At 43.0% G+C, this 23939-nt stretch overlaps 1 protein-coding gene across 3 annotated transcripts in view; it reads right to left on the bottom strand.

The window, feature by feature from the left end:
- Positions 1-23939, bottom strand: part of ASPSCR1 (ASPSCR1 tether for SLC2A4, UBX domain containing) — a 44797-nt gene that overhangs the window by 16874 nt on the left and 3984 nt on the right. For 2 of the 3 annotated variants that reach the window (XM_021534074.3, XM_077787419.2), the window contains exons 1-12: positions 21118-21224; positions 20979-21034; positions 20244-20355; positions 16477-16577; positions 10312-10369; positions 9435-9508; positions 8249-8666; positions 3661-3800; positions 2265-2346; positions 1367-1433; positions 522-584; positions 179-231 (exon numbers count right to left, since the gene is read on the bottom strand). In XM_021534074.3, coding sequence (XP_021389749.1) covers positions 179-231; positions 522-584; positions 1367-1433; positions 2265-2346; positions 3661-3800; positions 8249-8666; positions 9435-9508; positions 10312-10369; positions 16477-16577; positions 20244-20355; positions 20979-21034; positions 21118-21216 — 1323 coding nt within the window. In that variant the 5' untranslated portion in view covers positions 21217-21224. Of the gene's footprint in view, positions 1-178; positions 232-521; positions 585-1366; positions 1434-2264; positions 2347-3660; positions 3801-8248; positions 8667-9434; positions 9509-10311; positions 10370-16476; positions 16578-20243; positions 20356-20978; positions 21035-21117; positions 21225-23939 lie in introns of those variants that run through there. The other variant, XM_085556476.1, reaches the window with a different exon arrangement.

Here is a 23939-nt window from a genome sequence, read left to right on the forward strand (position 1 = left end):
GCACAAGGTGGACCTCTTCTGGTGAAGAGCCTGTGTTCCTAAACACCTGGTTCCACTCGCCTTGGCTGAGCAGAAGCCTACAGCATTATTCAGCTTCTTTTAGAAGTAACTAAAGCCTGAGGCAGGGTTAAGTGGAGCACAAACCAGAGAGAATCAGAGCCCATGCATGAGTTCTTACCTCAAACAGCGTCAGACTTTCATCGTTCAAGATGATTCTGGGAGGTGCAACAACTGAAGTTAAAAAACAAGTTACAAAACAGGATCACCTAGCAGCCAGAACATCAAACACAGGTATGGGAGGCATCCCTGCTCTCTGAAGGGATGACACATTCATATGCCTACAGAGGCTGCTTCTTAGGCAGAAGCATAACATGGCTAAGGGAGCAGGTTACACCTTCTTTGCACTGCGAAGCTGTGTTTTAGGGAAGGCATTCCCTTCCAGGTCATCTCTCAGGCATCAACATCCCACAGCTAGAAACAGGCTTTATAAAGTAAGGCCAAATATTACCAACAGCACTCACACAAGTAAAATGGCAACTCTGCATCAGCAAGGTGGCTTCTTACAAAGTCTCTCAAAATGCCAACTGTGGAAAAAGGAGAGAAAGGTTTCCTATATTACATTTGGTTCTTCAAATGTTGGACAAGAAGACTAACCTGTAACAGCAGAAATGCACTCTAGAAGGTATGGAGATTGACTTTTACTCCAAAGTACACAGTTGCCATCACAAATTTCTTGTAGAAAAAACAAACAGAACAAACCACTTTGATGTACTGGTCCCTTGGAAAAATCTAAGGATGCCTACAAAATTATAAAAAAAATTTGTATAGGTAACCATGGCTGACAGCTGAGAATAAGAGGATCTCCAGTAATAACAGTAAGAGCTACTTGGTGCATGGTCTGATTACCTTTTGTGAACTGACAGAGCCATAAAGGTACATCCTCTCTTAGTAGAGTTGCTGAAGTTTGTTTTTGGTTTTTTTTTCCTCCTTCCTGCTTTTTGGGGTAGGTTTTGGACTGGGGAAGGGGGTGAAAAATGTTTTACACACTAACGCAGAGGAGGTCCCCAAATCCATTCCAGTAACACATCATTTAGACACAAGGGGATAGCAAGTGGGACCACTTCCTGTCTACACAAGGACAAGTATTTTGCCATCTCTACCAAGCAGCCCTTAGCTAACCTAACTAGCCCAAAGTCTCCTCTTAGTCCATTCAGGGTCCTACAATGACAATGTAACTACCTTCTGCTGCTTTTTTAGAGCAGCTTTACTTTGCCAGGCAACAGTGTGACCTGTTGAGACAGTCTCTCCTGTCATGGTGGGAGCCATGAGTTACAGCTGCACAGGCTCCAGAGGTGACTGGCCTTACCAGTTTCAGTGGGATGGAAAAAGCCCTGCAGAACATGGCGGTCTGGAAAACGAACTCTCACCACCACCTAAAGCAGAGATAACACCCATCAGGACAGTGGTTTATCACTCCTCTGTAACACCTGTCCTTGGCTTAGAATCTGCAAGTTGTGTATTTGTTGGTTTTCTTTAATGGGGAGGTCTGAGGTATTTACAGGGAGAGAAGAGCAACCTAGCTAACAGTGCTGTGCAGCTTCTCAGGGAACAAGGGCTGTCTAGCTTTCAGAAGGGGCACAAGAGCTCATCTGTCAAAGCACTATGATGTAAAATGCAGCAGCACTTCCTCAGAGAGTAGAAGCTCCCTGTGCTAAATGATGCACCAACAACAAAGACAGAACCTCACAGACAGGTGCAGACAGTTTACTGGCATCCTAATGTGTCCACAGCAGTAGGAATCCTCCTGACATACCTCTGACCTTTATACCTCCAGCTTGGTCAGAAAGCACTTCACTTGAAAACTGCACAAGGATCAGAGTTACAGAGTAAAATAAACCCAACTTGTAACATTGAATAATTTTTAACTTTTAACAAGTTTCTAACAAAATGTCTACAGAGAGCAGGCAGAAAGGTTCAGTCATACAAACTGACCCATGTACAACAGAAAGGTTTTGAGACATCTGGAACAGAACAGAAGCAACTGTACTGCCTGTCTCTCAACCAGTGACATATTACCATATTACAGTACAGCTGTTTTCACATGGCACAACTGTTATGCAAGTCCCAGAAACAATTAATAGGGACGGGAATTTGAAAAATCTCCCTCTAAGTAACTTAAGGGCTGTTGATCACCATTGAATCCCAAGGTACTCAATCCCCAAGTCTGGACTAGCCAGAGGGATTGGAAAACCAACAAATACTACCTTTGGGTAACGCTCCAACTTCTCCTTCAGCTGGGACTCCTTCAAGGATTTTGTCATCAGTGGAGCTTCTTCCAGGCGTTTCCTACAGTCATGGGAAGAAGGCAAGTTGTCTGTAATTTTACAATGTATTTTTACTTTATTAAGCTAGCAGAAGACCCAAGCAGGTCTGATGAGAACTGCTGAGTTGTTTGATGCATCTCTCACAGTATTTTCCCTACCTCCTGAAACTACTTAGCATAAGCAACAATGCTATATAAAATTATTTTTATTTTACAAGTTCATGACAGCAGATGCAAAAAAAGATCCTAAGAGGACAGGAAAGTCTGCTTAGACTACTCAAGAAGAGGTGGACTTATTAATCCAATAAAGCAGAGCAGGGTTGGACATGATTACTCCACGGGGGCAGAATAGCTACTGAACTTGAAAAACAATGCCAGCACAAAAAAATTAGTATTAATTAGCAACAGGGAAAAAAATGAAAAGTTTTAGATCATTCAAGAACTGGCATTGTAGATGGCTATTAAAAGAAACAGTGGGTAGAAAATAAAAGTCTACTTGCATTTAAGAGGAAACAATAAATGTAAGAAAACAATTACATATTTTCCCATAAGCAAAGAAACTAGCTTAGACCAAACAGATCCCATGCTCAGCCATAGTACATTTTCTTTGTATCCAAGTTACTGATGTGTAACTTGCCTTTATTTTTATCCCTGGCTGTAAGGGGAAAGCATCAGAAAATTTGGAAATTGGGTTTTTCTGGGGACCTATATTCCAGTAATTCCCAACCAAGTGACTCTACATTTGTACCACTAAATACTCCAGACCCACAAGCAGCAGAGCAATTTTCAGGCCATATTCTGTGTACTCAGTGCCCTGTGGGAAAAAAATCAACTCTAAGTAAGAAGTTGAACTTGGACTTGGCGATAGCATAAAGGAGACTGTTTCACAGTCTTGAAGAGTTATTGCAATGTTTAAAAGAATGCTTTGACCCACTTAAAACTAAATACATTCATGAAATTAACTTCTTCAAGGAACATACAGACAGCAAAATGGTGCTGTGACAGAAAGGACAGTTTATCTTCATCTGAGTTTTTACTGAAGTTTGATGAAGTAAAAGCATTACTACTTCAAAGCAAGCTACCTGAACAGCACAATACATTGTTAGTCAGCTTCCTATAATTTCTATGTGTGTGTGTGCGCTTCTTCGAAACATTCTCAGGTCTTGACCTGTAGCTGAGCTGTTCTTTCTGATGAGGTCTAATAAAAGGCTAATTCTGTTACTTAGAAGATAAGGTATTTTTTACTGGCCAAAATTAAAACTAGTTCTGTTGATCACTGTCACTCTGCTCAACAACAGGACACCGCAAATCTCACTCACAGCAGAAAGGGAACTTGCCTCTCATTCTGCAGCTGTGCCAAACGTTTCCGTACATCATCCACTGTGACTTCAAAAAATTCATCAGGAAGCTCTTCTGAGCCATCAGGAAGCTGTTCCAGTAAGTCTAGGTGACATATAAGGGGCTCACGTTCTACAAGCTACAGAAAAAAAAAATAGCTCAAATCAGTTTTAAACACATTGCTTTGCTTAGCTTATAAGGTTCCTGAAAAAGAGTTAAAGGACATTATTTGCAAACTGTCTTTTGACCTGTTCAGCTCTCTGAACTAAACCACTGCAGGGTTTCATTGCACACCTTTCAAAATTTTACCCTGGTTTCTGGTGTGCAGAAAGATCCCTTAAACAGTGAAACTCTTGTTTTGCATTTACAAAGTGAGAGATCACCCTTTGCTGCAACTAGAGCACACAGATGCAGGAGAGCAGTTCTAGGCATCAGCTGCAATAAAGGTACTTAATACATTTACTGGCAATTTTCCCTACACACCAGAGCTAAGAGCAGGCACTCCAAGCTGCACGCAGACACCCCTCTCACCTGCCCTGCAGGGCAGAGCCTGCCTGCCTGCTCCCCCAGCCTCCAGAGCCCAGAGCTGGATGTCATGATGGCAATCCTTCCGGTGCTACTGGGCCTAGCCTCAAACTGTGGTTGAAGTTATGAAAAAACCAAAACAAAACAAGCCATTAGCCACAATTCCCTAAAAAACTCAGCCCCAACCACTGAGATCAAGAGCATTTGCCATCTCTGCAGGCAGCAGGATTTTAATGGATCCCTCCTCAGGAAAGGTTATGTCTGGCTACTCTCTCTTTTATCCAAAGCAGCAGCTGTGCCTATGTGAATACAAACCATGACCAGAGTCAAGCATACGAGAGGCAGTTACACCTCCTGGATCTCAAACAAGTTAAACTTTTTGAATTCCAAAACTGTTTAAAGGAACAAAGCTTGCAAACATAGAGAACAGCATACTGAAGGCCACAGGAGATGCAGGGAGGACACAGCTCATGGCTGAAGAGCCTCACAGGAACAAAAATTTTGGTAGTTAATCCAGCATTTCTTCCTAGTCAGCTGCCAGCTGAACAATGCCACACACTCTGTGAGTAAACCTGCTGCCCATTTCTTCTCCCCTCATTCTCTCATACACTCTTTCCAATCCTAATTAACACTCGGATGTCCTCCCTCCATCCACTCACCCCTCCTCCAGGCACTGGCCACTTGGGAACAGGAGTCTTCTCAATTGTCTAAAGCACAACACAAATTACAAGGCAATGTTCACTCTACTTGTGGGCACTAAAGGGTAATTTGAGAAATTAAAAGATGGAGGTTGTGTGGGTGGGACCTTTGGCTACTTTTAGAAAGTTGAGCAGGGTCAGCCCTAACGAGCGGGTACAGGAGCCTGGCTGCAGCTTTCCCCGGCACAGGGCAGGGGTGCTGCAGGAAGGACCCCACGTGCCCAGGACCATCTGCTAGTTAGCAGGTTGCACTGTGATCCCACCACTGCCCACTGATGCTCCAGTGAGGGCACATCTATGTCAGAGGCCAGAGGAGAATTAATCAGGCCCGCCCAAGAACCCAGTGTACTTTAATCTCCTCAAACAGGCTTGAGTTTCATTTCATTCTAAACACGTAGTGAAAACAGACATCTGCTGAAAAAGCCCAAACCCAAAAGACTGCGGAGGCATATCCTATGGCATGTTGTGAAGGGCAGTAGGACACAATGGAGAGAACTCCAAAGTCTGTATTAGGAAATCCTAAATTACATTTAGTATTGGCTCTAACAACGACGTTAGTTAATTCCAACAGCAGTGGGATTCCACAGGGAAAGGGCCAGCCCCCATCCAAATTATGATGACAGTTAATGGCATCTGCCAAGGCATTGGGAATAACAAGCTAGCACAAGGCAGACATATATTCCACTCCTAAGTGTTCACTCCTCTTCCTTGCTGTGGGCTCCAACAATCCTAAAGCACAGACAGAATCCAAAAATTAACTGCCTACAATGCTTACAAACGAGACTCCAAGAATACTAACCCACTTCCCAACCTACTGCACTTGCTGTGTTTTCTGCAACTGTGACAAAAGATAACCATCTCCTGTAACAATAAATGGCCACCACACGGATGTTCTATTTTCCATTATGTAAACTGGAGGAAAGCAAGCTGCACATTCTGCTGTCCTACTTCTTCCAGGAGTGAAAGATGCTTTGCTAATGTTTGGCATCTTCCTTCTTCAAAGTCTATTCTTCCACCAAAGCCGAAATGTCAGGCACTTTTCACCAAGAGGCTGAAGCCTTATGTTCACAGCAGCATCTACATAAGTGCAGCCCACGTGACAAAGCCAGGTGTCAGGAAGAATGCAGTTCACTCTGCGGTCACTATCCCGGTCCCAGGAAAGCAGGTAAGCTGAGGAAAACTCTTATGACTTAAGTGAAATAGGGGTCATTGTGCTTTCCACAGCAGCAAGCTCTCCCCAGAGACCCACTTCCTCCCTACCACCTCTAGGAGCTCTAATCTCATGCTCAATCTGGTTTAAAGTTACCTCCTAATAATTAACATTCTGACATCAAAGTCAGCTTGCAGCTGTCTGTAAACCATCTTTAGCCCAAGAAACGAAGGGATGCCAGCACAGATTTTATCCAGCCTCTCTTCAGCTTCAAAAACCACACACAGGCAAAGCATTAATGGGAAGATTCTTTTACAAAAACAGACCTTTGATGTTTAAAAATAATTTGTTTTGTTTTGGGTTTTTTTTTCCTCAGGACTGAAAAAGGACAAAAAGCAGATGCCATGTGGCTAGCCCTACTTGGCTGTTGCCGCTGGGAGGAGAGTAGAAGATGGTAGGAGTGGAGGAGGGAACAAAATGTAATCAATCAGCAGCAAAAGTACCAGAGATCAAAGGGCTTGAAAGCAGCCGTCAAAATCACATGCTGTTTAACACAAGGACACAACTCCCCCAACAGAATCTGCAGCTGCTTCCAAAGCCGCTCTCAGAGTGGAAGGGCGGCTGGCTCCAGCAGTGGCTTGAACTGGACTGTGATTCTCACAAAGACATCGGTTCATGTGAGTCCTTCAGTCACCACCACTCAGCCCATGCCTAAAAGCACAGCTACACATCAGGCTGTGAATCAGTGAAATTATGGAGTCCTGCCTCTCCCACCAGTGCACAGAGAAGTGTGGGCAACAAGACTGGTGAAGGATACCACCACAAACCCTTGCAACACTTTTCCCTTCCCAGACACAATGGAAACTCCTCCTTTGCAAACCCCTCATAGACAAGAGTGCAACTGAAGCACGCAACATGTGAGACTGGACAAACCATCCAGCCTACTGTTTACATCTCCATGTTAAGGGTCTGCTCCAAAAGGTTAAATAACACTGATTAGACAGTTTCTAATACACTCAAATATTCATCACTGCAGGTTGGCATGGCCTGCTACTTGTGCAGTTCATAACTGCTCCAGAGTCCTTTCAGGGTCTGGCTTCTGTTCCTAAACAATTCAGAAAACATCAAAAATAGGCTGTAACCACAAAGAAATCAACTAAGGTAGAGTCTCTACATCAACGTGAAAGCATCCACAGTCTTGCTAAATTCCTCGTGGACTAAGTTCCCTTTGAAGCTCCCCAGGCATCCTTTCTTTTTACTTATAGCTTTCTATTGTTCAATCCTGGCTGGATCAGACCAGAGGAGATTCAAACCTCCAACTCTAGGATGTACTAAAGAGTCAGAAACAACAAAGGGGATCTCTGAACATGAAAGCTGGCCCCAGTGATGAGCCAAAGGAGCCAGAAAAGAGCCACTTACTGAGAATCCAAAATGGGAAACTCAATGCATAATAAAAAGGAGTAAAATATTAATTAAATGGCTCCTGTTATGCTACTTGCCAGACATACCCAACCTTCCTGAAGACATTCAATTCTGTAGAGCTGCCCTACAGAAAACACACTTCAGTGTCATTCCCAGGTGACTCTGGCATCACAGCACTTTTCAGCCATCAGTTCTGGTATGTCAACATGGGCTCAAGCACTTTTAATTTTAACAAACACAGTTTTATTTCAGAGACACCAACAATGGGGAGATGTGCAATCAGTCTTTCTGGAAGATAGTTAGAGACAGGTAGACTACCTCAGAAGCAAGATATTTTAGATTAAGACAAAAAACACTTCTATAAGCAAGCAAAATTACAAAAGGAAAAGGATGGAAGGTTTCCGCTTCATCTGCAATACTAAGAAAATTAAGTCACAGGGCTCAGGTAACAAAGTGGGCATTTGTTCATGAAATCTGTGTAACTGAGGTGTAGGATCTTCTGGACTGTGATTTAATACAGCTGTGCTGTCTGTATTTGAACTAGTCATCAAGGATACCTAGAGATTCAAAGTTTTGCCTACCTCTGAACAGCAAATTCTTAAAACTCAAATCCTTCCTACTTCCTTTCTGAACTCAGGCAGAACTGTATGCCATTAAGGCACCTAATCCTGTGACACATGGAAAAAGTCCTAAATCTGGAAACATCTTTTTCCTCCTGGGAGTGCAGCTTCAGGCAAGGTAGGAAAAAAAAAAAATCCTTGTTGCCCAAAATGCAAATATATTTTGCCTTACCTGTTCTTGCTCCTTTCGCAGTTCTTGGCTGCTCTTAGACTTCTTTGGCTTAGAAGGGCCTCCAGGACTGGAAAAAGTTGTCGGCAGCTTTGAAGATGGTACAGCTACAGGAGAGTCCCCCAGAGGCTCTCCATCTCCAAAAGAAGGGACAAATTGGGTAGGCTCAGGCTCTGGAGAATGCCACAGCTCCTCCAAGCTAGCATGAGAATCTTTAATTGAGTCTTGCTTGTGTGTGCAGCTGTTTAAAGATACAGCCACATCCCTGTGCTCCAAGTCCTTTGGAAATGTGTTTGCTTGAGGTAGAGGCACATCCACTGCTTCTTCCATAGAGCCTCGCCTCACTGTTGGCTCATTACAAGGCACCGTGGCATCCACAACTTCCTCCCAAGCAGATGAACTGCATTTCTTCATGACAACTCTTGAAGAAGACACCAAAAGGAATAAAAATAAAATCACAATCTTAGGAGAACTGCCCTCCCTATTCTCAATGTGCCCATGACAAACACAGCAGCTGACTCAAAGACACCCAGATTTAACAACTTTCTTCTTCCAGATGCTTACAGAGAACAAGCTCCAGTTGCTGAGAAGTGTGGGGTAGAGGGTCAGGGAGTTGTGCAAAAGAACAGAACAGGGACCCACTCCTCTGGAAGGACACTGCCTTCTAGAGAAAAACAGCAGTCAGCTGTAAAGCATAGCTTCTAATCACTCCTGCCTTCCATATGTACCACAAAGAACTGGTCAGGAGATCACAGAAAGGTTGCCCTTGTCCCAAACTCAACCCGCAACAGCCACCAGGGCCTGTAGCAGCTGGGAGTTAAGTGCCTGAGATCCAGAGAAGGGAAGAATGAAGTCGTAGCTGATTATGCTCTCAGAGACACTTTTAACTTTGAATTCTCTGTTCCACTCAAAGAAGGAAGAAAAAAAAAAAAGAAACTAACAAACAAGCTCTTTTAATCTGCACATGACTGGTCAGTGCCAGCATCTGCTGCTGTGCGAAGCACATCTGGGCAGCAGTTTGAGATAAATAGGCAAACACAATAATTTCTGAGTGCTGCAATGTTTTAATTTGGCAACTTTTTTGTGATTTTTCTTTTTCTTTTTTTTTGTGTTTCTTTTGGTACTTAAAATAAATTCACCATCAGAGTGGAAAGGGAAAATAAAGAAGCCAAACTTTGCTTTTCCCAACCTGATAACAGCATTGCCTCCAATCAGGCCAAGCGATTTCAGTGTTGTCTTCTCCAGAGCATCTTTTCCTGATATCTACAACAAAACCAGAGGAGAGCAATTATGGCCTCTGATTCCCCAGGAAAGCATGTAAAGCTCTTCATAGAAAGAAACTTGTATCCAAAGAAACACCACACAACACAAGAAACAGTTGAAAACACACTCCTGCAGTTGAAAATCACACCTGAATCCATCTGTATCAACTTGTACTGTTTCACCAAATTCACAGCTTATTAAATCATCTCAATGGAAGATGACCTACATATATTTTCATCCCATACACACATCCAAGTGAGATCCAACTTCAGCAAAGCTACTTTTATGTCAGAAGTTAAACAACAGGCAACATCTCAGAGCTGCAAGACAGATGATTTCCTTACATATACCTCCTCTCCATCTGTAATGACTTATTCCAGAATAAAGACGATCTGTCCACAGAGGTCAATGAGAAGTAAAGGGGACAGCTAGGGAGAGAGAATTCCATAATATCCATATATAAAATATTTAACAAAACATTAATAGCAAAAGATCAAAACAGAGAAAAGCAAATATTTATTAAAATGAAAACACTGTTTTGACTCAAGCTTTAAAAGAAGCTGGAAAGAAAAACACAAATAGGTCATTGAGCTCATTTTATGGGCTCAGAGGTCTCAACGGCACAAGGTTACGTTCCAAGAGAGCTTTTTTCCATACAGACATGTCATGAGTTGAAAAGACCAACATTTTTCTACTTCCCCTCTCAAGAAAGTTCAAAAGAAACACGTTCCAGGCTGAAAGCAGAACTAAGTTTTCTTATGTTTTAGGAACATGAGACAGTTGAGAGGCCTTTGCTGCCTTACCTCATCTCGCATGTAAATACAGACTGGAGACAATTCACCATCCTGTTCCATCAACTCCCTGCAAGAAAGAGCAAAACACTGCAGCATCTGCAGAAAAGCCTACCCCTCCAAAACCAGCAGAGTGTAACAGTACAAAGTGAAATCAGCAGGAAACACTGTCCTCCATTTTTCTCCAGCAATAACCACTACACAGTTCACAGGACCACTGTTAGACACTAAGTACACAAATTGCTTCAATGCATTCACTTTTCCTTAAACACAGCCTAAAAGTTTAAAAACAAAGAAATAATTAAATTCTGAAATTAGCTGATCATACTAGATAAATTTAAACTCATCACTGTTCGTGTGCCTCAGTACCCAATCTGAAATGTCATTTAGTTATATTTGCTCTTTTTAATCCAAGTTAAAAACTTCACTACAGTTTAGACTAAATTCACTGGGGAGAAGTCCATTTTTTTTCACATATGCACAGCAACAAACAAAATTAAATACTGCTCTAAAGCAGATCAACTAAGGACAAGAAACTTGCCTTAGCATCATTTTCAAAAAAGAAAAGAGAAAGTAAACAAACTAAACAAACAAAACCAAAGAGCATGAACTTTCAGATTCTGGAGATCATGAAACAAGTAAAGCCAAATGAAAAACTGCCACTGTAGACAAAGTGAAAATCAACCCATATTTAAGGATTTCAACAATGTAGGACATGTGTGAGCAATGATGCAAACTCCTGACAGCCCATCTCTAGAGGAAGACAGAAGTGAAGGACACTTACCATCAAGATGGGGAAAAACCAGTAAAATGCTACTCTTTCCATTTTTCTCTAGATAAGCAATTCTGAGGCATTCCAGTAAAAGAGAAGCTTTATTGTATGTTCACTTGATCAAATACAAAAGACAGACAGGGAAAGGACAATCACAGCCTATCACATCAATTCTCAGTTCTCATCCAGCTAAGATGATCTGATTTCAAAAGGCGAGAAAAAAAAGGATTGACACTTTCAGCAAGAAAACCTCAGATGTCTACAGAAAAGTAAAAAGCCTTACAGAATTAGCCAGTACATTATGCTGAAGCACTGGAATCAGTGAGAGCATTCAATTGCACACCAGAAGCAGCTCTGTCATGTTCGCTTCCACTTTCAGGAAAGTGAAACTCACACTGAAATCAGACAAGGAGGTGGTAAAATGTGAGACTGAGGAGAATACTTTGCTTCTCATCCCAAGCATGCTAATCTAAGAGGTGACCAGGAAAACACTGTCCACTCTAATACAGTGCTGGTTTGGAAAGATATACATATCTGAATTCTCAAAAGCATTTTTTCTGAAGTTTCAGATTCAGACATTTCAGTCTAACTCAGCCTGGGAAACTACAAAAGGTAAGAACATTGCCCACAAAATTCCCCATCTATACAAGGAGAACTGACAAGATTTATCCTTCTCCATAGACCCCAGTAGCTCTTCTTAGCACATTCTGTCTCAAACTGTGCACTTGCAGTTGCACCAGGATATCCCATGGTAAAGAGCTGCACTCCATACCCCATCCGCACTGCAACAGTTGGTTTATCATGAAACACAGAAGAAGCTCTAACTCCCCCTCATAGTCAACTCCCTTCATCTTACTGCTCTCTACAGTCCAGTCTGGGGGGGTAGGTGGAGGGAATGGCTTTCCACTCACCCCACCAGGAAACCATCACCCATCACCCGTGACTTGAACAGAAACCACCCCTCTGCAAAGCAGATAAGAAAATCCATCTGGAAGTCCAGGAACATGACACATCCTTGGTCACCTCCTGAGACATCTGGAGGAAGTTCCCAAGGTCAGCCTGCCATTTCATACCTGACTACACAAGTGTTTGGTATTGAACATCTAAGGAGCTTTGCAAATGAGTGACTTATAGGGTTATGTGAACACTTACACTTAGATGTCTCTTCAGACACCAGATTCTAGTCTCTGCAGTGAATGTAAAAAAAAAAAATTCCAGTAGTTTCAGTGAAAAGTAGAAGTTTTGAAAATATATTTCTACTTCACATTACCCTGCATTGTTTGTAATTCCCCAGTAGTAGCAATAGCTGCACTTTCTCCTAAATACAACTGCAAAACATTGATCAACTTGTCATTCAAGTGCCCCAAAATTTAAGCAGAAACTCAGACTGTTTCTCTCTAGGACATCACTTATTCCTATACTTGTATATTCAGGGTACATTCCCTATCTAGTGCCTAAATTTGTGAGCATTGTAACTGGGGCATGAAAGAGGGTTAACTCTAAGAACATTATGTCAGTGATCAATGCTTGCTGCATTATGACTTTTCCTGGAAAGGAGTTTAATGAACAGAGTCCCACCACTTAAAACATTGTGCCTTCAGCATCACGTAATTTTGACATAACACTTATATTTTGAGATGCAATATTACCAGAAACAAAGTTATGTCAAAGAGTTATGTAGGAAAAGGATCCCTTAAGTAACAGTCAAAATCCACTCAGTCAATCAAGCATCTGGTTCTGAAATGACTGTACATTCCACGGTCTGTATGCACTGTGGCCACGCTGACTGCTGCTCTTGGAAAAGCTTGGAACTCCACAAACAGACATGTAATATACCCAGCCAGCAGGAAAGACCACCTTAGGACACAGGTTACTTTTTCTCTTACGGTAACAAGGAAATAACTTTTTGCATTTTAACAATCCGCTTGCCCAGCAGAAGACCAGAGTCTGCATAATCAAACTTAGCCCAGAATGAAGTAACAAAAGAAACTGAACTGAGAGGGAGTCAACCAGCCTCTGAAGTGGAAAATAGCCATTAAATTCCATGAAAATTCATCAAGGACATTTAAACTTAGACTCAAAACTCAGCTACAATGACATATAAGTGAAACCAGAAGCCACTCAGGATTGAGAGAGCCACTGGAAAATTATGGTACTCAATCTCTGAGTAATTCTCAAGAGCCAGAGAACATCAATGGTTTCCAGTTGAAGGATGTGAGGGACTAAATCTGTTAAGCACAAACCACAACTGAGATGTCTGGTTTAATTGTAGCAGTCTATATGCCATCTTGATCAAACGGTTAAAAGCTTGCAACAGCACAGTGGTATGGGACAAGGCAAGTCACAATGAAACCCAGAGGTAGAGCAAATCCAAATAAAGCAAACTATAAAACCAGTCCTGAGGGTCAGGTCTATTTTAGGAAAGTCAGCAGCTGAGAACTACTTCCAGACCAGTTGCAACATATTCCAAGGAGTTTATAGTACCAAGACTGTAAGACCACTACTTCAGAGCACTTCTCCCAGCCACCACAACAAATCCCATTGTGCAGAAAGCAACAGACACACCAGCGCATCCAAAATACTATATTCAAGTTTTAGATTATGAAACACAGTTAACTTCAAGGTGAACAGCCAAACCAACACAAGAATATGTTTGCCTTCATTTGTGATCTGCAATTAGTTATTCTCTTTCAGGAACAAAATGCACTATACAATGTTCTGCAGGAATAAGGAGATTAAGTTGCTCATACAAAAGAACATTGTCTTGTGATATAAGACCCAAGGCTCCAACCTCCCTTGCTCCTCTGGCAGCAATACCTGAGGAAATTCCCAAGGCCAATGCCTGATGATGAAAGGCAAGAAAAAAAAATCTTGTCTCAATTGGAGAACTGGAACAAAAGATCACCACAGAGGGCCTTCAGCAGGCTATTAACAGGTTACTGCACTCAGACTTCTCCAGACAATGCAGGAAAGATACTCATCCCCACTTTATTTTCAATAGGTTTTGCTTCCAATTAAGATTAGATGCATCCCTTGAGGAATCCTCAATGACAGTGCACAAAAGATAAAGGACTCATGAGACACAGAGAAACAGTACAGAGGCACAGAAAAGGCAGATGGAACAGGCCAGGGGATACAAGCCTCAACCTCAAGATGCTGTCTGTCAGAAAAGGTGGATGACAACCAGTTAAGAGAAAGAAGTCTTAGGTACAGTGGAACATGTCCTCACCAAAGACCAATAGAGAGGAAGCCAGTTTGACTTACAGAACCTAGTTTCATTCACTTTTCCAAAAACCACTTTCTGCTTCAATCCAAGCAACTCTTTGAAGAGTCTTCTAAAAATGTGTGGAAAATATCTGAACTGAATGAATGACCAGTGAAGAAGAAGAAGCAGTGAAGAAGCAGTGAAGAATCATAATGACTATCATAGATGTCTCTGAGTCTCTGAATTGCAGCTGCTCTACGGACAACAGCTCATAAAGCTGCTGAAGCTGCAAATAGGCAAGAGTGGGAGATAGAAACACAGGCTTCTTACTCATGGGGCAGACAACACTGTGCCCTCAACCAGCCTCTGCAGCACAGGCTCCACGCAAAGATCCCCAAAGACTTATTTTTGTCTAACTCTTGGAAGCAGCAGGCTCCTCCTCCAGCTGCTGCTAATCCAGTACATGCACCCACTGAGGCAAGCACATACATCAAACATACTGTCCTCTCTTTGATGTGCTGCTCTTCAGAAGGGGAACGGCAAGCAGATTAGATTCCTTCATGTAGTGATCTGACAGGGCCTGTAAACATCTTGTGCAAGGACTGCCACATGCTGAGAGGAGGAGCAGCCCTACAATAGCTTCCAGACCTTCTTCAGACCAAATTAGCCAAGATGGATGCTGGAAACCCAGGGGAAATTCCAGTGGATTTAGAATACTTCCCCTCACGCACTTAGAGCAGCCAAGCATTCCAGGAAAACGTCTCCAGTTAGAAAGTCCAAGGAAGGATTCAGCAAACATCAACAACTAGCTGACTAGTTAGTCAACTGAATCAAAACACATTGAACAACAACTCAGCCCATTAAATTCATACAGATGGTTGTAGATCCAGCTTGTTCTGTAACTAAATCACACACAGCACCTTTGCTGCTTGTTGAACTTAATCAAGATTGCAAAGTCCATCCAAACATCTGAACTCAGCTTCCAGAAGCCAGAAAAGAGCAGCTGTGTTCTGAAGTTATGAATGCTTAACACACTGCAGCAGTTAGAAGCATATGATGAGCAACATGTATATTAACTAGTAGTATTACAATGACCTGTAACCAATAAAAACACTTCAAAAGAGCAAAATTATATGAAAAGCTCAAAATTTAAACCAAAGAAACAATCAACTAATATGTGAGAAAGCCACACAAAGGTTATTTGTCACTGTCAATAATTACTACCTTCCACCAGTCTAGCAGTCCCCAAAGTGCAGCAGGCACTCCTCAGGGAGGGCACAGAGGGTGTAGTAAGGGAGAAGAAGGGACTTAAAACACTCAAGAAAAATATACCTGTGTTTTTTGTCCTGCCTATTTCCTCAGTTAAAAGAAAAATAATTCTTTTATCTCTAGCATTTACATGAATACTGTTCCTTTACTTATGAATAAATGTCACATTGTAGACATGGTCCATGATTAAAAACAGAACAGCTGTCACAGCTTCAAGGCTTCCTCTTCCAAACCATGAGAAATAGAAAAGAACTGCCTTTCTCTAAGAAAAGTTTATTAGCTTGACATTTCAAAACCATACAGCCTTCTAAAATCAAAACTAAAGGCAAGAGGTAGCACTCAATGTAGACTGGACTAAAATAATAAGATTTCTACCATGTACATGTTCAATAAATAAAGAACCAAAAATTCTTGCATTTAAACAGGATCTAATCAGTCTTTTGAAGATTCCACATTAACCTGTTGAGACCTCCAGATTTCCTTGAAGAACCTGCAAACAGCAAGCCCCAAAAGCAACAGCAACCCATACAAAATAATCCCCTGCACTACAGGGAACTGCAGCACAGAAATACTGCGGATCGAGATCATCCAGGCTTGTCACACACATCTCTAGCAGTAACTTGACTTCAAACAGGTTTGTGTAAAAGGAAGGTGGTGCAATATGTCCCAGTATCTTCACAGCTTTAGCAGTTTGTTACCAGTTTATGCCACGAACCAGGAGTAGTACTCCTGGATTAAAAAACAATAATAAAACTACGAATTGTCAAACCTGAAAGAGCAAGGAAAATGCAAACATCTTTGTTATAAAGGAGAAATCACAATCAAATAAATGCAAATTCTACAAATTCAAAGGATTGAGCTGGGTCACTGTAACAAATAATTAGTGACATGCAGAGATCCATACAAAGTATTTTCTCACTGCATTGCTCACCTGATCTTTGCAAAACGGTTGAGAAGTTCCCACAAGGTCTGTTGACAGAGGAAGGTGTCTTGCAAACGGGAGCCATCGTCTAACTGTAATGCTATCCGAACCTACAAGGACACCACAACTAATGAATCTGAAAATTGAATGAAAATTTATTCTTCTTCACAACTCTTTAAAATACTTCAGTGCTTCTTGTTCATTGATACAGGCCTGAATTCCCGTTCATTGGGATTAATGGTTTCTGAGCATGGTGGAGGCCATCCTGGAATACTAACCAGCTTTCATGGGCCCTCTCCCCTCCCATATCTTGAACTAGAACATATTCAGAGAAAAGCCAATGCAAACATCCCAAATAATGTGCCATCATGAGCAACGGAGGTGTTCTGTTTTATACCAGATGAAACTTTATATTAAGGGTCTTCACAGCTACATAAAACAAATTCCAATAACCCAGACACGACTGATGCAGCTGCACCATGTAAAACACCAACACAGAGCTCTGTCTACCTCAGCATCATTTTACAGAACAATTTCCCTGGGACAAAACAAGTCAATTGCATATCCACACACAGAAACAATGAACACAATCCCCATCTATCCCTACTTTACTGAAGACTTAAACAACTGTTACCAGTCCAAAGAAATTACGTTTGTAACTTGCTTGTAACACTAATGGTTCCTAACCACCACATTTTGACATACAATTTAAGAGTGAAGTAACAAAAAATCTCAGCAATAGTTCTGGTCATTAAATTATCGAGTTCTTGAACACCTGCAGAAAAAGGCAAGAGCCAGCTAACTGCCGATTTGAACAGGTCTTTTCCAACCTGGAATGTGAACATCCACATGCATTATAAGGCACTATAAAAAAGAAAGAAAGACATTTCTGACGTGAACACATGCTGGGGTCTGTCCTGACAAACTTCAAACTCCTGACTGTCCCATGGGAAAAGTTTAGCAGCTAATCAAGAGAGAGAGAATTATCTATTCTCTAGATAATATTCTGCAGAGCACTTTAGGTGTTATCTTAACCTTTTAGAGAATATTCAGCCTTTTCCAGAATGTCTAACTCTTAAGTTTTCCCAATTAGCTCACCTGTCTAAAGAAAAATCATACAAAGTCCTGTAGCCACTAGATAGAACCTGGTTTCTCCAGTCAACTTTAGTTCTCAGAAGTCCACAAAAACCAGCTTTATTCCAAAGCCTGAGAAGGACATTAGCCCAAGATAGCCAAAGCCACTTTCTTTCACTCTGTGTTTTCATGCATCCCTACTAATACTCTCAGTGCAGCCTCTCACCAAGTGCAAGGTGTATGTGCAAGCAAAAGAGTAGGAGCTACAGAGAGGTGGGAAAGAGACATCACATGTTCCAGCAATTCACTGATTTCCATGGATTTGTCATCTGCCTTGGCTCCCACCAGTCCTCGCAGGACTGCAAATGCTGATCTCCTGGAGACAGGAATTTTTCTACATAAAGGAAACAGTGGCCGACAGTACAATGTGGTCTCACCCTACCACTAACACAATCTCCCAGTTTCTCCTATATGGGAGACAAGCTTTAGATTATTCTCAGCTACAGCAGAGTGATGACAGCTGACATCACCATTCTGTAAGAATCCAGGCCAGAAATTCAGACTACCAGTTGCATCAGTTTTTGGGCAACAGTTCAAAGCTAAACATGTCACGAAAGTCCTGTTCACTCCATTAGAAAAGTCTCTTCAAAAACCCCAGGTGCTACATAAAATAGTAGAGACCAGTGCCAATTATCATTTAAGTTTACAAGCATTTAAACAAGAGGCTGACAACTTTAACACCAGAGCTGAACTGATGGTGCTCCTGCGTCATCTGCCATCACAAAGGGAATTTGTTCCATTTTTCACTAAAGAACTCTCTTACAGGAAACAGTGTGTTCCCCATGCAAAGGCAAATCCAAAAGCTTTCTATTTTTAAAACATCACATTTGCTGAACAAACTCATGATTTATCAAAACCTGTATTCTGTCTCTAGGGTAACTGCTGTAACTAAAGGAAAGCACACCTACTTCGACTCACATAACAGAACATACAATAACAAAAGACACAGAATCAAATTCATCCCAATATTATTGCAGCCAGCTGGCGTGACTGAAGTGCCACTGCATCTGAAGTGCCACTACATTCCAGCCACAGTCACCTGGCTGTTACAGAATTCCCTATTTTTTAGCACATTCTCCCTGTGGTAGGGAATTCTTTTTACTTGGTTCTTCTGTACAAAGTCTTTTCTTACACTATGAAATTCTCCCAAGTAAAATCTGCTCACGTTTGTGGGGCAGGGACTCAGTTTAGACTCCACTCTTCACATGCACATTTGCTGTGTCTTCCCACCTTCATGACACAGCAACCAGCACTCCCAGGGAAGCCTCACTTCTGTATATTGTGTTGTTGAACTGCAGCTAAATAGTAACAACTTACACTTCTATTAGTGTAAGTAGATCACTCTTTTGTGATCTAGAGTAACAATTCCACACTATAACCCCTCTCCTAACAGTGAATAGTCCTTCTTGCCCTTTCTCGCAATTTAAGTTCAAGGAAAAAAAAAACATCATTGTTTTCCTTCAGTCCCTCCCAAACTGGATGCAAATGTCAGATAGTCATCACTGCACCATTTCAAGAGAAACACTTTTCTCTGGAAGACAAACTCCTTTCCACCACAACATTTCACTGAAAATTTTAAGCAAATGCTACTGGTTTGCGGTATTTTTTAAAGTAAAGACATTATTTCAAGCACAAATGTCTTTCCACCCCCAAATCAGAAAAAAGGTATTAGTGCCAAAGCAAAGAACATGGAGGTTTTACAGAGAAAAGTATGGACATCAGGGACCCCCAAAACTATGTCACACGGTGAACTAAAGCAGAGACTCCAAAGCCTTCTCACACCATAAAGTTCATTTATCAGTTTCTCTCAGCTACAGCAACTGCCTTAACAATCACCACTAGCACTGCTTGGCTGACAGACATTAAGAGATCAGCACCAACAGACCTGAAACTTACATGAAAATGGAGAAACTTCCTATGAGGAAGATAAAAAATAGCAAGATGACTGTTAGTGGTAGACAAATTTCCATTCCCAGGCTACTTAAGTAAGACCACACATCATTTTTACAACATGAAAAGTTCATACTCAGTAACACCTATGCATCACTTGAAAAGTTAGGTCTATAGCCACAGGGATATGTATAGAAAAATATTACACACCTAAAAGTGCTCAGAATTTCTAGAGAAAACACCATCCAAAAGTCCTTTGCAAATAATACTAAAAAGGGACATTTGCCCACTGATAACACAGAATATGTCACCAAAGACTCTAAAGCTCTGTAAACACACCATGAACAGCAATGCTGGGAAAGCAGCAAAACAGGATTCTGTAAGAACCTGAGATTTAGTCAAAATCCGTAACTGGACAACAGCAACTGAAACAGAAATTAGGAAAGGGAACTGAATTAGTCATGACTGATGACTATTGACTTCTTAGCTATCCATGACCACTAGTTTTTCAGCTCCCCAAGACATCCCACTCTCCTCTAGTACAGCTGGTACCCCATGCTCATGCAGACTCTAAACAAAGACTTTCAGCTACTTAATTACTATTTTCAAAAGCACTGTAACCAATTTTTAGCTGGTCTCTCACAGAGGCATTGGCCAAGCCAGCCTGTGCTCTTAGTCATTAGCTCTGATGGGATCCTATCAGCACAACTGGTAACTGAACAGAACAGGTAACGTTGTGTAAATGAACATACCGTGGTTCCAGCTCCTGCTCTGACGGAGATTGGCACCATCTCCAGTTTGGCATTGTTGGGCAGCCTAGCAAATCTCCACTGCAAAGACAGGTCCAACACATTCCTCTGAAACCTGAGAGAGAACAGAGCCTATGAGCAATACAAAGTCCAGGTACTGTGCAAGAGAATTCCCAGGAGGCTGACCAGAAGCCATAGAACATGATTCAACAATGAACAATTGGTAATTATAAAAGCATCATCAACAAAAGCTATTCTGCACAACAAAACAGCTGCAGTTCATAGAGGTTACAGAGAAGATACCCAAATCTACGTTCTCCCTTTAAAGGTTTTTAAGAGATAAACAGCAACCAACTACGTAACCAATCCTGGTTCGACTCTTTTTTTTTTTTTTAGTGCTCAGACAAACGAGTTCACAATTAAGACACCATAAAAGCAGAGGCTCGAACTCCCAGGTAAGAGGGGAGATGGGCCTTGCTGGTCTGTGGCCTGGATGAGGTGCACGCGTGGGTGTCCCGTGGCAGCGACACGGGGCCTCGCCGTCTGTCCCAGCACCGAAAGGAACGTAGCACAGGGAAACCGGGGCGAACCGACCTGCACAGAGTTCAGTGTGTGCCCCGGCTCCCCGTACTCTCACCGCCCGCCGCGGATTCCGCCAGGCCCCGCGCGCGCCGCGGGGAAAACGGCGGCGGGCAGGGCCTCTCCCACGGCCGCAGGCAACCCCACGGTGACACTCACTTCAGGCCGTACTCGCCAGGGCTGCCACCCTGCTTCCTACAGACCTCCTCGAGGACCTGCGGAAAGAAGAGAGGCGTCACGGCCAGCCTGCGGCCTTGCCACCGTCTTCCCCTCAGCCCCCTCCTCATCGCGGACCCACCTGGAGCAGGACCGTGCCGGGCCCCACCCGCACGGTCACCCGCCGCCCGCTGGGCGCCAACACCGACACCGCAGCACCGCCCCCACCCGCCGCCGCCATCTTCCCCTGCCGTGCCGGCCCCGCGCGACCGGGGCGGAGTCGACCCGGGGCCGTCCTGCTGCCGGCCCGCCCCGCCGCGCCCGGAGGGGAGGAGGAGGGGAGCGCTGGCCCGGCCCGGCCCGGCCGCTGCGGGAGCGAGCGGTCGCGGACAAGTCCCGGCCTGGCGGAGCCGGCTCGCGGCGGGACGGGCAGGAGGCTCTGAGGCCGGGACGGAGCGGTTCGCCCGCGGCGAGTGCCGGTCCGTGGGCGCGAGAGGGGCTGGCGGCAGCAGCTGCCCTTGGACACGGCGGACGGTGGGCGGCTCGGGCTGTACCCCCGGCACTGGGCGGGGGCTACCCGCGGCCCTGCCCGCTGGGCCGGGGCGGGGGCGGCTCCGGAGCCGCCGCCGTCTCGTAACTCCGCGGGGAGCGGGAGGGGAGCCAGCCACACGTCCCGCTGTGGCTGTCCGCACTTGTGTTGTCCCTTGGGTTTCCAGTGTCAGGATCCTTCTCCAGGGAAATAAAACATTTTCTCGTTTTAACGGGACCCTGCCCGGCAGCGCAGGCGGCGACCCCTAACCGAGGGCCGGCCGGCCCGGGCGTCCCCAGGCAGCGCCGGTGGCCAGAAATCTCTTGGGCTTTAGGGTTCGTATCTCTCACCCAAGCAGTGATACCGAAAATCCCTGCGCGTACAAGGAAGGCTTTCGTGGGCGAAATACAAGCCCTGGCGAACGCCGCATGTCACAGGGGAATGGGGACCATCCTGCCGACTTCCCAGTGCCACAGGAGTTCCCAAGCCAGTGTCACAATCGGGGCGTCGTTGGTCAGACAAAGCACAGCATCCTGCTGCCTCTGAAAGACATTTCTTCGGGGAGAAAAAAAAAAAAAAAGCTGATTTGGAACCTCGTGGTCAGTGCTGCAGACTCAGATGGTCAGGAGAGATGGCTGCAGCCAAGGAACCAAAATTATTATCATACATTTCACAACACACAATTTCCCAGAGACTTTATTTCATTTATGGGTTTCCCCTTCAGCCTCAGCATGGCCTCTGCATCAAAGGCAGTCTGAGATTCGATGACTGTCTGTTTAGTTTGCCATCATAAAAAGAAAACAGAACAACTCACAAAAAAAAAAAAAAAAAAAAAAAGCCAACTAAAACCCAAAACTTTTAGTTTGAGTAACCGTTGGAATTTATTTAGCCTAAGTTGTAACCACATGCAAAATGCTTTCTCTTTTCTCTACTTCTTCTATATTTATCCTATATGTTAAGTCTCCACCTCTACCCCAGCATCCACAAAAATGTCTGGTTTGCTTGGCTTGTAAAAGAAAAAGATCCTTTCAGGGACAGACACTTTCATAAAAAGTAACACTTGCTTGTGTTAACCATATCACCAGTGCCAGAGAAGGGAGAAAAATGGGAATTTAAATAATGGAGAGACTTCCCCAAGTTTATGCATGTGGATTCCTAAGTTCACCCAATACCGTAGTGAGATGTGGTTCAGTGAGATGCAGAAATAGTAATAAAGGATGTCCGGGCAAAAAATGTTTAAAACAATGCTTAAAAATGTCTTTGCATTTTGTTCATTCCATTGGGCAGTATCATTGCCATTACATTTATAGAGATATAGTGTTCAGGATATATAGTTTTCTACCTTTTCAATTGCCTTTTGCTGTAAATATATATGAAGAGGTGTGAAGATTTAAGGGAAAGATTTTTCTCAAAGTTGACACACTTGTCTAAAAAGGGGTGCAACAAATACCTGATATTCAAGTACTTCTTAGTCTTTAAAATAGAGAGAGATCCAAAGCTCTGCAACTATCTCACACATAATGAAAATATCCCATTCTTCCACTAATTAATACTGCCACTGGAAGCGAAGAAGCAATTAAGATTACTTTGTTAACTGCAGTGACTATACCCCTGCTCAGGCAGAGCAGCCATTCCAATCTGAAAGATACACTTTGGATTTCATGGCCCAAAACATTGGTCTCATTTATGGATGGGTGTAGCTCCTATTTGATGTCTGAAGCAGGCAGCTGTTTAATCTTTTGCACCTTTTTTGCATCTGGAAGTGACACATCCCTTAAAGAAAAGTTGCTCTCATAAAAAGACATCAATGTAATTTGAGCTGAACATTTCCAAGTTGTGGGATTAGAGGTGATTCTGGCTATTAGATATAATAGTATGCCATAAAGTTGCATGGAGGAGAAGGGTCACATTTCATACCCAGAGCCACTTCTAATCTCAAATATCTATCTGAAATTAGAAGCATCAGGAGAGAAATGGGGGAAGTGACTACAACCTGGAGTCCATTAAAGTGCCACAAAGAAAGAGGACCTCATTTGGGAATGGCTGAAAACACCCTTATATCTGATTTCTGCCACTGTCAGGCTGGAGGATGCCTGCAAATCTACCAGGTGAGCCCCAGCCAAACATCCTCCAAAAATTTGTCTTAAATTGCATTTTTCTGGTAATTAGAGTATACACGCTGCAATATGACTTTTCCTGGTCTCACTTTTTAGGCAGCTGGTGCTTTCATTAGCCCTGGCACTGTCTGCATCTGCATTGTCATTTGTCACAGGCATAGAGGGCGTAACACATATTTGCTTCTTCATAAAGTAGCAAAACCTCACCTGCTTTTATTTTTTATTTCTTCTTCCAAAATGAACAGGAAATTAGCTGTGATCATCTAGAAATATGTAGTAACAAGTTCCAAGACATGATGCAGAACAAGCTGCTTATCA

This window comes from Lonchura striata, chromosome 18 (assembly GCF_050655825.1).
Source record: "Lonchura striata isolate lonStrDom1 chromosome 18, ASM5065582v1, whole genome shotgun sequence".
NCBI lineage: Eukaryota > Metazoa > Chordata > Aves > Passeriformes > Estrildidae > Lonchura > Lonchura striata.